Below are 14,596 nucleotides of genomic sequence, written 5' to 3'. Positions count from 1 at the left end.
AAGTTACCAACAACACCTGAGGTTGTGTTGGCTTTTCCCTTGTCAGTTTTTAGAGTCACTGTCTCCTTGGGCATCTCAACATGTCCTTATTTTTGAAACATAGGCACTTGCCTCCCAGTGTGATTAGCTTTCATATGAATCATTATAGAATTAAAGTGGGAGTTTCATTTTCCCCTAATTTATTTGATAACTTACTACTTACTTCAGAATTGAAAAACATTGTCCAGCCTTCAGAACTAGAGTGACATTGGTTAGGATGGATATTTAAGAGGAAAATTTTAGAATGCAGTCAACAGCAGAGGCTTGGATATGTGACATTAAAGAGCTATGTTGCTTTGCCTTTTGAGATGTGGTTCATTTTTTTAGAAAAAAACAAAGATTCAGAGGTTATTTGAAGGTCATTCTGGAGATTATGTTATACAAATGATAGAGAATAAGAGTAAATTTTGAGTATGATTTACCTACTTGGACTTAATTCTGGTAACTGATTTTATTGTGTGTGGGGAAATCTGTCACATCTGTAATCTTTACTTGCCTTTATTTACTGAACCACTAAGGTGTACATGGATGCCAGGCACAGTGGACAATCAGATTTGACCCAAACTTTCTGTCCTTGACCCATATGAAGGTCAAAGGAGCAATGCTGACTTTTCTGATTAATCTGTAGTGCTAATAGGGACATTATTCCTTCCAAGTCAAGTGTATCATCTATTTATGATGTTTTAGAAGATCACTATTAAGTGCAAACAGGATTTATCCTTCTTTTGGGGAGTAAGTAAATGACCTGTTATTTATAGTATAATGCAGTTTATAAAAGGTGGTTGTTACTAGTCTCTGAGAGTCACATTATAATGAAACGAGTTGTTAGGAAGCAGACAGTTTACATGAAAGTTGGGAGTCATTTTTATCCAGTTAAAACAGGTATGTCCATTCTAATGTAGTTACTTTTATGTAGAAAATAAAGTTATTTTAATACTCTCAGTAGTATTTGGAATTGTATTTATGAAATAAATTTGATGAGTTTTAATTCACTACTGGGATCTAACTCTTAACACTTCTATTCAAAGTATATATCAGAAGAAAATTTTTGCTGGCTTGATAATAAACAGATGAAAGTCCAGATTCCACAGCTTAGGTCTGAAGGACAATCAGTTAGGAATTATATTTGGCTGGAAGTAATAGTAGATAGAAAGAATTTAGGGTTAATAGTACGACTTCTTGCTCTACTCTTTTTTTCATTCTTGAGATCATCTCATGGTCATAAAAGACCTGTGTAGTTCGGCCTTTACTTCCACAATCCAGGCAAAAAGGCAGAGGGGTCATAACCATCATCCCCTTCCTTTAAGTAGCATTCCAAAAGTCCCCTCCAGTAACTTTTGCTTACATTCCAGTTCACCAGAATTTAGTCATTTGGCTACCTGTGTCTGCCAAGGAGGAAGGGAAATGTAGTTTTCCATTGCTAACTCATCACCCACTCCAAATAATAACAGTAACACAAAATAACTCACCAAAACCAAACCAACAAAAGCAACCATCATCCTATATTGAGGCAGAGAAGAAAGAGAGATGTTGGTGAGAATCCAAAGAATCCAGCTGGCCTTTTATGATCTATTTTAGCCTTTCCTTTGATCTCATCTGCTGTTTTAAGCACTTTACACCATAGACTCATGAGAACACTTTGCACTCACAGAGTAGACCTCGACTATCCCCCCGCACACACACACTTTGCTCATATTCTGAAAACCTTTTGTTTCCTGTCCCAACAGCCTCTTACCTCTAACACGTAGCGCAGATCACAGTGCACATCTGAGGCCTCTCCAGGGTCTGAGTTATAGTCATCACATGCTCCATTGTTCTTTCATCCCTCTGTAGTAGCACTTGTCATAGCTTCAACAAAATTAGTTACACAGTTAATTTTTCATATTCCCTGTGATTCTCTCATCTCCCCACTCGTGTGCAGTATCATACATTTTATGTAACCAGTGTTCCAAGTGCATTTACTGAATCCTATCCCAAACCTAAAGCCAACAAGATAATAGGAAAAAAAATACTCTTGTGCAAAAATTTTCAAAGGATTGGATTATATCAGCTTTATGAGCATACTGTTACTTTTAATAGCTGTTGTCTAACCTAATAACTACTAACTAAGAGTTGTTGGCTAACCTAATGGTTACTTTGTGTATAGTCTGTCAGTTCAGCAGTTTGCTTTAAAATACAAACTCCTTAAACATGGAAGAAACATTAACAGGCTTGACCTCATATAATGCGTGCATTTGATGACTAGGGCATTCTGCTTAGAAAAAGGGAGAAGGAACAAAAAGATCTTTTGTTTTTATAGAGCACCTGAAACCACTATAAATAGAAGATCATCAAGTTGGTCAGGGGTCAAAACTAATACAGCCTGGGGCCTCAGGTTCAGCGTTTCATAACATGCCCTCTTCTAAATTAACTTCTTCCTATCTTTAAGTGACATTTTCTAAACTACGTTTTTATGTTCTTAGAAATATTTTCAAATTCCAGTTATTCTAAGGGGTTACTACTTTGATTTGCATCTAATGATTTCAGGTGTTTCTTTTATTTAAAAAAATATGGCATTCTGTGTGCTCTCAGTGATATTCAGTTATTGGGTTGTATTCGTATACAAGCATTAAAATATATGGAATATTCTTTTCTTTAAATATTATATTTTTTTTCCAGACTTGCATTTACATACAGAATGGCTTGTTCCTAGGACTTGTTTTAAAAGATGTGCATAGTAAAAACCACCTATCGTGTATAATTCACTGAGAGTTATATTGGAAGTTTCTCTCAGACGGTTTCTTCTCACAGATCTAAACAAAATTGTTTCCAGGGCTGGGGTTGTAGCTCAGTGGTAGAGCACTTACCTTGTATGCATGAGAGGCACTGGGTTGTATCCTCAGGACCACATAAAAATAAATAAAATAAAATAAAGATATTGTGTCCATTTACAGCTTAAAAAATATTTTTTAAAAATGTCTCCATTTGGATTTAAGGCAGTAAACTAAAATCAGATTTAAAGATTTTTTTCAGTCTATTTCTCTACCACTTACACTCTGCTCATCCTCTTTTTGCCAGCTTTTTTAATTAAATACCTCCTGAGCAGCACTGTCTAAGGATTGGTAACGGTACAGGGTCAAATCGGAGAAATAAATAATAGGAAAGGCCTGAGAGTAAAATTAGCTGATGCTCCCTGCGGGATGCCAAGTGAGGGAAGGGTGAGTGAGAGGTGAGTAAGGAGATGTAGAAAACAACCAAAACAGTATGCACATCAGTTTTGCAGAAGTTTTAAAGGAAATGGTGCTTGGGAATTGTCAGAAAGGAAACTGGGAGCCCATCCCAGAATGGAGAATGGCAGGAACCAATATGGGAAGGAAAAGATGTCAAGGGGCTTCAAAACTCAGGGCCCTCGTTGACTCCATTTCCCCAGGTCTTCAAGGTCCATCTGCTCCTCACGCAGTGGCTGCTGAAGCTGAGTCTTTTCCTGTCACTGACACAACCTGTGCCTTCCTCATGTCAGACCTGAGTGATTGGTCATGTGCTTTCTCTGCCATCACACCTATCCAGCCCGGTCTACGTGCTGACAGTGCTAGTATTCCAGGAGCTTTCATTTCTACCCACTAATTGACCCAGTGGTGACAAACACTCAGAAAGTTTTCATTTCCTCAAATAGTGCATATTCCTCAGTCTGAAATTTAAGGAAAACTGTCATCTGACACCACTCCTTATGCTTCTCAGGATTCCACCAGCATTTACCCATCTTGTTATCTTCACAAGCCCCTGAGTGACCTCTAACTAACCTGTGGTCTACTTTGCTATGTAATTCTCTTCTCCCTTTTATGTCTCTGCGCTGTAAGAACCAACACAAGTCTTTTCTATGAGGTTTTCCGTATAAATCTATATGGATTTGCCTATGTGATGATTTCTTTACATATTTTATATGTGCTATCCATTTTGCTCATAAATTATACGTTGAATTAAAAACATGTAATTGTTTTGTCCCTTCATCTAGATTGTAGGCTCCTTGAAACCAGTAGCCATGCCATATAATTATTATTTATCTATTGTAGTATCTGGCATAGCATCGCGGGTACATTCTGGTGCAGTTTCTTAATACTGACACCATGACATTTTGGGTTGGAATTTTTTTGCAGGGGTGGGTTGTCTCCATTGTAGGATAGTTAGCAGTATTCCTGTTCTCTACCTACTGGATGCCAATAGCATCTCCTCTCCATTGTAATAGCCAAAAATATCTCCAGACCTTATCAAATGTTCCTAAGGGGAAAAAGTTCCCTAGTTGATAATTGCTGGCATACAATAAATTCCTGTGAGATTATGAGAAGACTTCAGTATAGCATTTTGAGGTTTTGAGGGAAGAGGAACACAGTAGATAAAAGAGAGTAAACGTTAAACTGAGAACTTTCGATTTCCTATGGTTTGGCCATAGAAAGGCCATTATAAATGGAAGAGGAATTGTAATGAACCTTAGGGTTAAGAAGATTAATAAGATGATGGAAATATCTTTAAATCAAAGAACCAAAATATATTGTTTTAATTTATGTTTTATCTTGGATCATTTCATACTTAGTATATCATTTCTAATAAAATAAGCATTTTATTATTTAATTGGAAATTTATCTGGATCTCATGTATACCCAGTATTTTCAGACTGAGAACTATGTTTAAGTATGTGTGAGAGAATGAGTTTGAAATTGTGGTTGCAAGTTATTTTAAAGTTATAGCTGTTGACAAACATCAGTATATGATTATACAGTTTTACCTTTATAAAACTGAGTATTGTCCTAAAGTTTAGAGAAATTTCCAGCTTCAAGTGATACACACACACACAAACACACACACACACACACACACACACACACACACACAGGTTTTACGGTAAAACAATGATTTTGTCTCTTTCTGCCACTTTGTTGTACGTTCTTAGTTTTTTTTTTTTTATTATCAAACTAGTCCATGACATTAATGCTGTATAGTTGGTGTATTGCTGAACTAGCAATAATACATGACTTCTTTTTACAGCTGTGTGCCAGCCACAGTGCAAACATGGTGAGTGTATTGGGCCTAACAAGTGCAAGTGCCACCCTGGATATGCTGGAAAAACCTGCAATCAAGGTAGGAAAACAGACCAAAGCCATATGCCATCTCTATTCCTGACAAATTAAAAATTTTAAATTCTCATCCCAAACTAGTTTCCATAGCAATTTTTCCAGAAATGTGTGATCTGCCACTTTGCTGGCAGATTTTTTAAAAAGTTAAGAAAAGGTAAATCTAATAAACTTGATTTTCTCAAAATACAATTAAATAAATTATATCCCCTTATTTTTATTCTCTCATATTTATTAAAATATTTTTTGAAGAACATCACTGCATTAGAAGTGTGGTTAGATGTCTTACCTTCTGGTGCTTCTACTAACTAGTTAGGAAGATCATTAACCTCCTCAGATCCCAGTTACTGCTTCTCTTTAATACCAGAAACCAGGTAGGGCACTGGACTTGAAATTTGGAAGTTCCTTCCAACTGTGAACCCTCTGATTCTGGGTTTAAGTCTCCCTTAAATTGTTGGCTCATTTTAAATGCTCTTTTGAGAAATAAAAATGTGGATTGGTTTGCAAGTAATTTAAAAATCGGCATCATATGCTTATAAAAATAAACATTTATTTATCTGATACAGTGTCTCAAATACTTTATATTAATTATCTATTTCCATTCTTATGAGGACATTAAGAAGTGGAATGCTACTTATTATAATTAAGTTATAAATAAAAACATACTTTTTTATTCCACTTTTCATTTGAAGTTCAGAGATATTGTCTTTCCCTAGTTCACAAAATTAGTTGGTTAAAAATAAAAGATAGTATGTCAAGCTAGAGCTGTTTTTTTTATATAATTCATATCCTTCCTACTTTATTAGTTTTGGATGAAGAAAATATAACTGGAAGTGTTATCCTCTGACTCTGCCTAATAAGGCTTGGACAAGGCTTGTCTTCCTAATTAATTTTAGCAAAAATTTCTAACTATTAGGAATTTAAAATCTAGAAATAAAGAAATGTTCACCTTACATTTCACTAAAAAGATAAACGAGTCAGTTTTTCTTATTTCTTAATGTAATACTCTATATCTTAAATGTCAAATAAAATAATGACACGGGTGGGAGTGGTGGGGTCAGGTGTAACTATCCCATGGGTATTTATTTGACTTTATCTTACACAGAAATGATATTATTCAGTATCTGATACTTGTTCCAGGATACTCCTTGCAGTGTCATGTCAATCATGATTTATAGACATAGTTTTTACAACCATGTAGAACTATGATATTTTAAAATATATGCAATTATTCATCAGATGAAATGCATCACGTCCCAAACATACTTGGCTCTTTTTGAAATAACTGGTGTTTTTATTATCTCAGTTACTCTAAAAGTGAGTTTGATTTAAAAAATTTGTTTGATTTTCCTTCCCTAGCCTAAGTTCACAAGTAGCAGCATGTTAGGTTCTGGTTTTTGAGTTATCAGTATTCATCTTGGAATGCCAGTCTATTTCTTTTTTTAAAATGGTAAATATAAACTCTCGGAGGTTTTATTAATATGTCAACACTATAAAACTTTATTGTCCCCATATCAGGAAGACTATTAAAAGAAGCCACTTTTGAGATTGTAGAGAAGTTTATTTAAATTTATTTGCAGGAGCTATAGGAACTTTAATTATTCAAAGACACTAAATCTATTATTGGACAAGGCTCCATCACTGGGCATCTCTTATCTTCAATAAACCAATTTACTGTGTGCTTTTTTTCCTATAGCACACTTATTTTCCCTCAAGAAAATTGGAAGTACAAGAAGTTAAAATCTTGCCTCCCCACACCATATTCCTTAAGGAGAAGAGGATTTTATTAGCACCAAAATGGGATTTACACCTGCAAAAATAGCACTGACACTTAAAATGTCACTTCAGGTCTAATCTTGAAAACAAAACTCCAGCTTGGAGTAAACTCATATGCTCTAATTGTCTCTTACTTTGTTCTCCTTACGAAAAAAAAAAAAAAAAAAAAAAAAAAAAGCAGTTGTAGCACATTCCTGATGCAAAAGGTTTATGCTGCTTGAGAGAGGAAACCCTGTGTGGTGTCTCTGATTTCTGGATTCCATAAAACTATTATTTAGGTGACTTGCACATGCAAAGATTACATTAAATTTGTTAAATGAATGATTGATTCATATAAAGGTTCTCAGTCCTAAATACCACAGGAACTTCAAAGGGTTCCATAGAGTTTGTGATACAACAACTTAGTCTCTGAGTCGGTGGACTGAGAACCCTGCCAGGTTGAGAGAGGCTACTGTGAACAACCTGGTAAGTGTGAGAGCTGCCTAGAGACTCCCATGGAACCTGAAGAGGAAACTGGCTGTACCTGCTGTATGAGAAATTAATTTAGACTGTTTTTATCTAGGATCACACATTTTAATAAAGTAAAAAATATGCCTCAGAGATATAGGAAAACAAACATTTCTTTTTTTCTCAAGAGGAGAAATGTCAAAAAGAAATAAATTTGAAATAGTTCCATGGAACTAGAAATTTAGTTATTGATTAAAAGTAGGCTTTGATACAAGGCACGTATTTGCTAAGAATTTTGCTCTGAGTAATATATTTTAATAAATAACCCCTTGGAAACTTGTTTGACAGAGTAAACTGCTTAAATAAATGACAAGTGCTTAACCAGTGCTTTTAGAGCTGCCTGGGGAACAACTAGAATTGCAGGGCAAGTTGCTCTGCGGAACTGACTTAATTTTATAACCTTGTCACAGGCTTACACTATTGTTGGTGGCTTGCTCTTCCTTCCAAGTTATTTTCTCCATTTGCTGTACCAAGATCAGATATAAAATCATAGTTTTGGACTGATCATTAGCATACTTGATAAGGCACATGATAGCTTTCATAGTAGATGAAATTCAAACCCAAATTCTAATAAGATTTTCTTTGATTATTTGCTTCCTGACCCTTACATTCTCTAATAATTTTATTCATGTTTATTTTTCCTTTCCTTGAATATTAGTAACCCTACAAATCCCCTTGCCCCCAGCTAAGAAATAATGATAATATATATAATAATATTTTTATATCTTTCCCATTGGGGAATTATTGTTAGCATGTACATATAGCATTCATATTTTTAGAAATAAAAGATGTTCTTTTGAATTTATAGTGTGTTTGATAATAATTTAAGAACAATTTATAAATATCAATTACTAATGTTTTGGCATGGGTTTTGTTTCACATGTTGAATTCCACATCCCAAGAAAGATCAATATTTCATAGCATATAATTAAATATTAATAAATATTAAATACTGGTTTACAAGTTATATCTCTATTTTTTCACTTAGCACAACAATCTAAGTACTGTAACCCTAGTATTTCCGTGGTTACCTCAAGCCTTACTTTTTGAAAGGTGTGTGGTTTCAACCCCATAAACCAAGGTTCATTTGATCTGGAAGTTTAAATGGCTGTTAAAATAGAATGTGTTTTTCTTTTTGATTCTCTATCAGAGTCTCTTCTGTCTTATGTCTTGGTAAGCTAATAATGGCAACAGTTAACGTTTTTTACATAAAGCTTCTAATGTGTGTCCTAACTAAATGTGACCTACATGTGACATAAGTTTTTACTTTTGAATGAAAATAGTGATGATCAAGCTATTATTTAAATAGGATCATTATGCAAATCATAAATTCATGCATAATTTTAGGATATTTAAGCCATTACTAAACAACATCACAATATAGGAAAAAATAAATCTTAAGTTGGTCATTTAAGACTTTAATGTCCCTAACTAGAGCCAGTGAATTGTAATCAATATAATTTGTGTTGTTTGTTTCTCCCTTCTGTTGATGACTAACATGGTGGTTTTAAAAATGATCACTTTTTGCTGTTGTTTTTTTTTAATGGTAAGAGAATGATGGGTTATTAATTTATAATGTGTTTATTATTCTTGATGATGGTCATCAAGTTTTAGGAAAATTAAAATTAAAGGGGAAGGAGAACTAGGAGCTATTTGTTTTTGATAAAGTATCTAAAGAGTTCTTTTTAAGTTCCACCAACTTTATGTACTTATTTAATATATACTTGTAAAGATTTTAGGGTTAAAAATGACATCAGTTCAAAGTTGACTCTTATTACCTTCTTCCTGGTGTGAAGATGAGCACTTCTACCCAACTCCTCTTGACCAAGGCAGTGAACAACCTCTTTTTCAACCCCTGGATCATCAAGCCACAAGTTTACCTGCAAGGGGTGAGCGTGCATTGTCTCAGGTGGTCTGCTCCTCCCACCTGCACAGCTTCCTGCAGTTATGTCACTTCTTGCAAAAGTTCTGAAGACTAGCACAGAAGTGCCCAGCCTTCAGCCTGAGCATGTGAAGCAAACAGCAGGAACTGTCACCTGGTGCCAATTCTCTGTGCCCTGAAAAGCATGGAGCCTTCACTGTCCTTTTACTATATCATTGCTTTTCCTCTTCTCTGGGTTTTGAAATGTTTTCCCAAAATCAGAGAGCAAGATAAGTTTTGTTTTCATATGTAGGCAAAGTCAGGAATTTCAAAGTAACCGAGATTAGGGTTTTGATGTCTTTGCCAGGTAGATTTTAGAAGTGATTAAGTCCTCTTCCCCACCACCACCTATTTGATGTACAGAATTTAAGGTTACCTAGAAATCAAGCCATATATTTGCTTCTTTCTTTCAGTGCACATTTTGTAATATCAGAAAGCCTAAGTTCTGGTTCCCATAAGCTCTTTCATTGTGAGTAAGACATTTAATGTGTCTGGGTCTTAGCAAACCAATCAGTAATGGGGAAGACAGTAATTCCTGTCTTATTTGCCTACAGAGTTGTTATGAGAATAGGAACTCCAAAAATATTAATGTCTACATTGTGCTAGAAAGTTTTATAGAAAAATAAGGTAGTAGAATAATTTTACAGTTCTTCCACAAGATTTTATTCTGTACCCACTCATAGATTTAGGAACTTAGAATAACTGAATTAAAATAGTTTACAATAATTATTGTCTCTATTAATAAGGAACTTGATACATTTTCATATCTTCTGTACAAAGAAAGACAATGTGATTAGTTTCAGAGTTTTTTATAATTTAAAGAACTAATGATATGGCAGGTGATATATTAACATCTGTTTTCCAGTGACCTCCACTTTAGTCCAAGTTTAAAAGCTCAAATTTCTGAAACATAACCCATTGTAAGCATCAAAGGTGAGGAGAGTCCAAATGCATTAAAATGAATGAAAGGGTTTTGTCTTTTAAAACTCCATTGGGAGCCGGGCCCACACACACCTATAATCTCAACGGCTCAGGAGGCTGAGGCAGAAGCATCGAGAGATCAAAGGCAGCCCCAGTAAAAGTGAGGCACTAAGCAACTCAGTGAGACTCTTGTCTCTAAATCAAATATAAAATAGGGCTAGGGATGTGGCTCAGTGGTCAAGTGCCCCTGAGTTCAATCCCTGGTACCAAACAACAACAACAACAACAACAAAAAAGACAAAAACTCCATTGGGTTATCTTATTCAGTGAAATCACTTCCCATTTTTTTCAAACTATTTTTTCAATGTCTGCATGCTAATAAAATTTCTGATTCTTTTTTTTTCCTGAAGTGTAATAATAATGCTATGCAGCTTGCATTTCTGTTCTGGACCAGTTACCTTCTCTCTCCCCTTTTCTCCCACCCAAGCTCCTGAATCTACCAACCTGCTTAAATGTACTCCTGATGGTAATGCTCTTTGAGAATATTTAAAATATTTAAATGTAAGTGGTTTAATTGTAAAATTCTATCTTTTAGCATAAGATAGGTTCTTTATAGAATTAATTACATTATATATTTTAATTAATTATGTTATATATTTTCCCTGATAATTTATATTATAAACTTCAATAGAAAGAGCAAGACTAAAGTAAATTTAAAATGAAAACAATAAAGTTTTATTTCTTAGGTCCTCATCAACTTTTTATAACTTTATTTATTTATTTGTTTATTTATTTATTTATTTTTATGTTGTGATGAAGGTCAAACTCGGGGCCATACATATGCTAGGCAAGCACTGTACCACTGAGCTACAACCCCAGCCCTCTCTTATCAACTTTCAAGATTTATGTGGGATGGTGTGGATCAAGGAGAATTATCATGGTTCTACTTATTATTAAGGACATTTACCCTTATATAGAAATGTCATTTTGTAGTTTCTCACTTAGTATGACAACAACACAAACCTTACTTGGTCTATAATCCAATATATCATGATAATGAATATATATTAGAAGTAGCACATATTAACTCAATTTTATGGTTTTAGGTCATTAAGAAAATAAGGTAACATAATCATAGAATAGAAACCCTCAAGTAATTGAGGAAAAAGAGGTTCCTCACCAGGACCTCAAATGCATTTAATCTTTTGAAGCTCCCTACTTCAGCAAAATGTGATATTTGACAGTATTGATTAACACAGTTTACTGTGGAATCCTGTTTTATAATGCTTGCAGAAGTACTGGTAAGGGTCATTGTGAAGTTTTTAGGAGACTGCCGCAGATGGTGCAATGATGACAGGCATTGGGGATATTTACACCAGCCATCTGTCAGGGAACATCATCTCATCCCCCAACAGCTGTTAAGAATAGAATTTTCTCAAATTGCTTTCCATGTATTTTGATACTTACGTGCCAATTTACTAACAGGTAAAATAGCCAATGAATGTCTCTGCATTTACCCATGGAATATTGCATGTTTTCTTCCTTTTCCAAAATATTTCATAAAATGATTCCCAGATTTTTAAAAATTATGACAGTTTATTGGTTTTTATTTCTTTTTAGTTTCATTATTCCTAACCTCAAAATGCTTTTCTCATAGGAAAGGTAAGATAAATTTAGATTAAAGCCAGACCACCAGTAGCCCCAGTCTGAACTATGAAGATTTCCACAGCAATCCAAAGGGGCCCACTACTGGCCAACACCAGAGCCATGTTGTGGAACAGCTGCCTCAACTGGGCTTCAGTGTTAGTCCAAGGGCCCAGTGTCTGAAGAGGTTTCCATTAGCATAAATCCTCCTGGTTTATGCTGGAGTTATAAACACCTGACCAATCTCCATGAGGAACCCCCAGAAGTATCTACGGCTTTCTAAAAATAAAGCTAGAGATTCTTAAATGACACATTTTTGTCCATCAATATCCTTCTCTTGAGACACATTATTCAGTTATACTTTATTGTTTTATTGTACTGTTTGTTATGTTTTTGTTTAGCTCAGAAAAATATTTAAAACACAAAGCTTTTCTCTTATAATGTATTACAAGTTAAATACTACTTCCTATAACCTTACTCAGGGAATTATCAAAGCCAGGTGTGACTCGGTAGGACATATTAGGAATGTACTTGACTCCTTTTAAAAATGAGGAAAGTTTCCCTGACTCAATTTTTGAATAAATGGTGAAATACAAAGTAGAATATAAGAAAGGGAGAGAATTTCCCAGTCATTCCTCTTTGATTATTATTTCATTTAACAAAGAGAATAATCAACTTTTTTGACACTGGAATCCGCAAAGTATCTTCTATGAGTAATTTTTTTTTAATATTTAAAATGTGATTCTGTTTTGAAAACCTTTGACTGGGCAAAAGACAATAAAGTGGGAAATTGAAGAAAGCACAGGAAAGAACAAAAGTATTTGATTTATTTATTTAACCTTTCCAGTCTTTGCCCAGCTGGGGACTTGCTTACATTTTTGTTAAGGGTAGAAAAAAGACTAAGTTGGAAAGTCAATAAGACATGAAAATACTCTTAGATATAATAATTCTTTGGTGGTTTAAAATATAATGTTACTTGGTGGTTACTTAAGTGGAATATACAGATTTCTAATAGAGGGGCCAGTCAGATTTAACTTTCATTAGATTTGAAAACAACTCTGCAACTAGTTATGCTATCCATATTTCTTATTCAGTGACATGGATTAATAGATAATTAAATTATGCTAATGAGGTACTTAGCTGGTTATTCCAGACAAAATAAACATGTGGTCACATTTCTTTTTAATGAAGTCTATATTATGGGCATTACTATTTCAATGTTTATATTTCATTATGAGTTTTATGTTCACTTGAGGCAGTGTTCAACTTGAGTTGGAAAATTTTCATAATGTGGAATTCATTAATTCATTTCATATTGATATTTAAGCCAATAAACATAAAATACATAATGATAGTTCATTATGTTTTATCCATTAGTATTTCCATATGCCCTTCTTAATGGCCAAATGAATGAAAATATGTTGGAGGTATTTTTAAAAGTTTATTTTGTGACTTGAATGCATTACTAAAGTAGGAAACTCAATTTTCTTCTTAAATCTAAGATCAGTACATAATCTACAAAATTGAATGGGAGAAACTACAATAATGGTCACTCTAATTCATATAGTTCTTATTCTCTGAAAATATAGCTAACCTGTGGAAAGGTCAAAGCAGTTTAATGTTTTAAAATTCATGTACTTTTCTGTAAAGTAAAAACTCATGTAGTGCCTTCTTTAAAACAGAGAAAAGAAGACATTGAAAGAGTAGGGTCACATCATGGCATGTGACTCTAGTAGGAACACAGGTATTTTGAACAGATTGGCAGTCAGTATAGGTGATAGAGCCCCACAAGAGGAGATGAGTCACTAGAGCCCCCCAGGAGAAGGTGAGTTGATAGAGTTTGCCCCAGCAGGAGGTGAGTATTCTGCACTTTCTGGGGATGATAAGCAGACACAGGTTGGGGGAGATTCCTCATAACTGTCCTTCATGAACAGAAATCTACATCAGTCATGGCGACTCCTGGTCACCCCAGGGTAATGTTCAAATGAAGACTGCATGAATAGGCTTTATCTCTCACATAAAGGAAGATGGCCATATTTTGAGTCACTTTTCTGTTTCGTCCTTCAATACTGAAATGCATTTTAAATGTTTTACATTAGTGCTGAGGTTTTGTGATTTTTCTGCTTGAACTCACATTCTTTGCAGATCTAAACGAGTGTGGCCTGAAGCCTCGGCCCTGTAAGCACAGGTGCATGAACACTTTCGGCAGCTACAAGTGCTACTGTCTCAACGGATATATGCTTATGCCGGATGGGTCCTGCTCAAGTATGTCAAGAATCTTAACTGTTTTATAAGTGCTTTGGGCTTGATATCTGACATGCTCTGATAGCATGCCTTTGCAAATGTGGCCCTCTAGGGCCCTCCTGAACAGGAAATGTGCATGTGTTGATATGTCTGTCTGAGGAATGAAAATCAAAATAAGAGGTGCCCATTTTATTTTATTGGTACTAGAGATTGAACCCAGGGACACTTAACCACTGAGCCACATCCCCACCCTTTTATTTTGAGATAAGATCTTGTTTTACCCATTTTAGATGTATAATGTTGTTTACTATGGGTGCCAATATTAAATTGATTTGAAAATGGTATTTAGAGCAAAAATCACAAAACTGAAGATGTTTCCTAATGTTTTTTCTAATATGTTTAACTCTAACTTTTACCTGGGTCTAGGAGAACTATTCCA

The 14,596-nt window shown here is 34.7% G+C and overlaps 1 protein-coding gene across 2 annotated transcripts in view; it reads left to right on the top strand.

Annotated features, from left to right (window-relative positions):
- Npnt (nephronectin) overlaps positions 1-14,596 on the top strand; it is a 68,852-nt gene that overhangs the window by 25,786 nt on the left and 28,470 nt on the right. For both annotated transcript variants that reach the window (XM_076864502.2, XM_076864503.2), the window contains 2 exons: positions 5,059-5,151; positions 14,059-14,178. In XM_076864502.2, coding sequence (XP_076720617.2) covers positions 5,059-5,151; positions 14,059-14,178 — 213 coding nt within the window. The remainder of the gene's footprint in view (positions 1-5,058; positions 5,152-14,058; positions 14,179-14,596) is intronic.

Source organism: Callospermophilus lateralis, chromosome 8 (genome assembly GCF_048772815.1).
Source record: "Callospermophilus lateralis isolate mCalLat2 chromosome 8, mCalLat2.hap1, whole genome shotgun sequence".
NCBI lineage: Eukaryota > Metazoa > Chordata > Mammalia > Rodentia > Sciuridae > Callospermophilus > Callospermophilus lateralis.
Note: the sequence above shows the minus strand (reverse complement) of the source record. Positions and strands in the feature narration are given on the sequence as shown.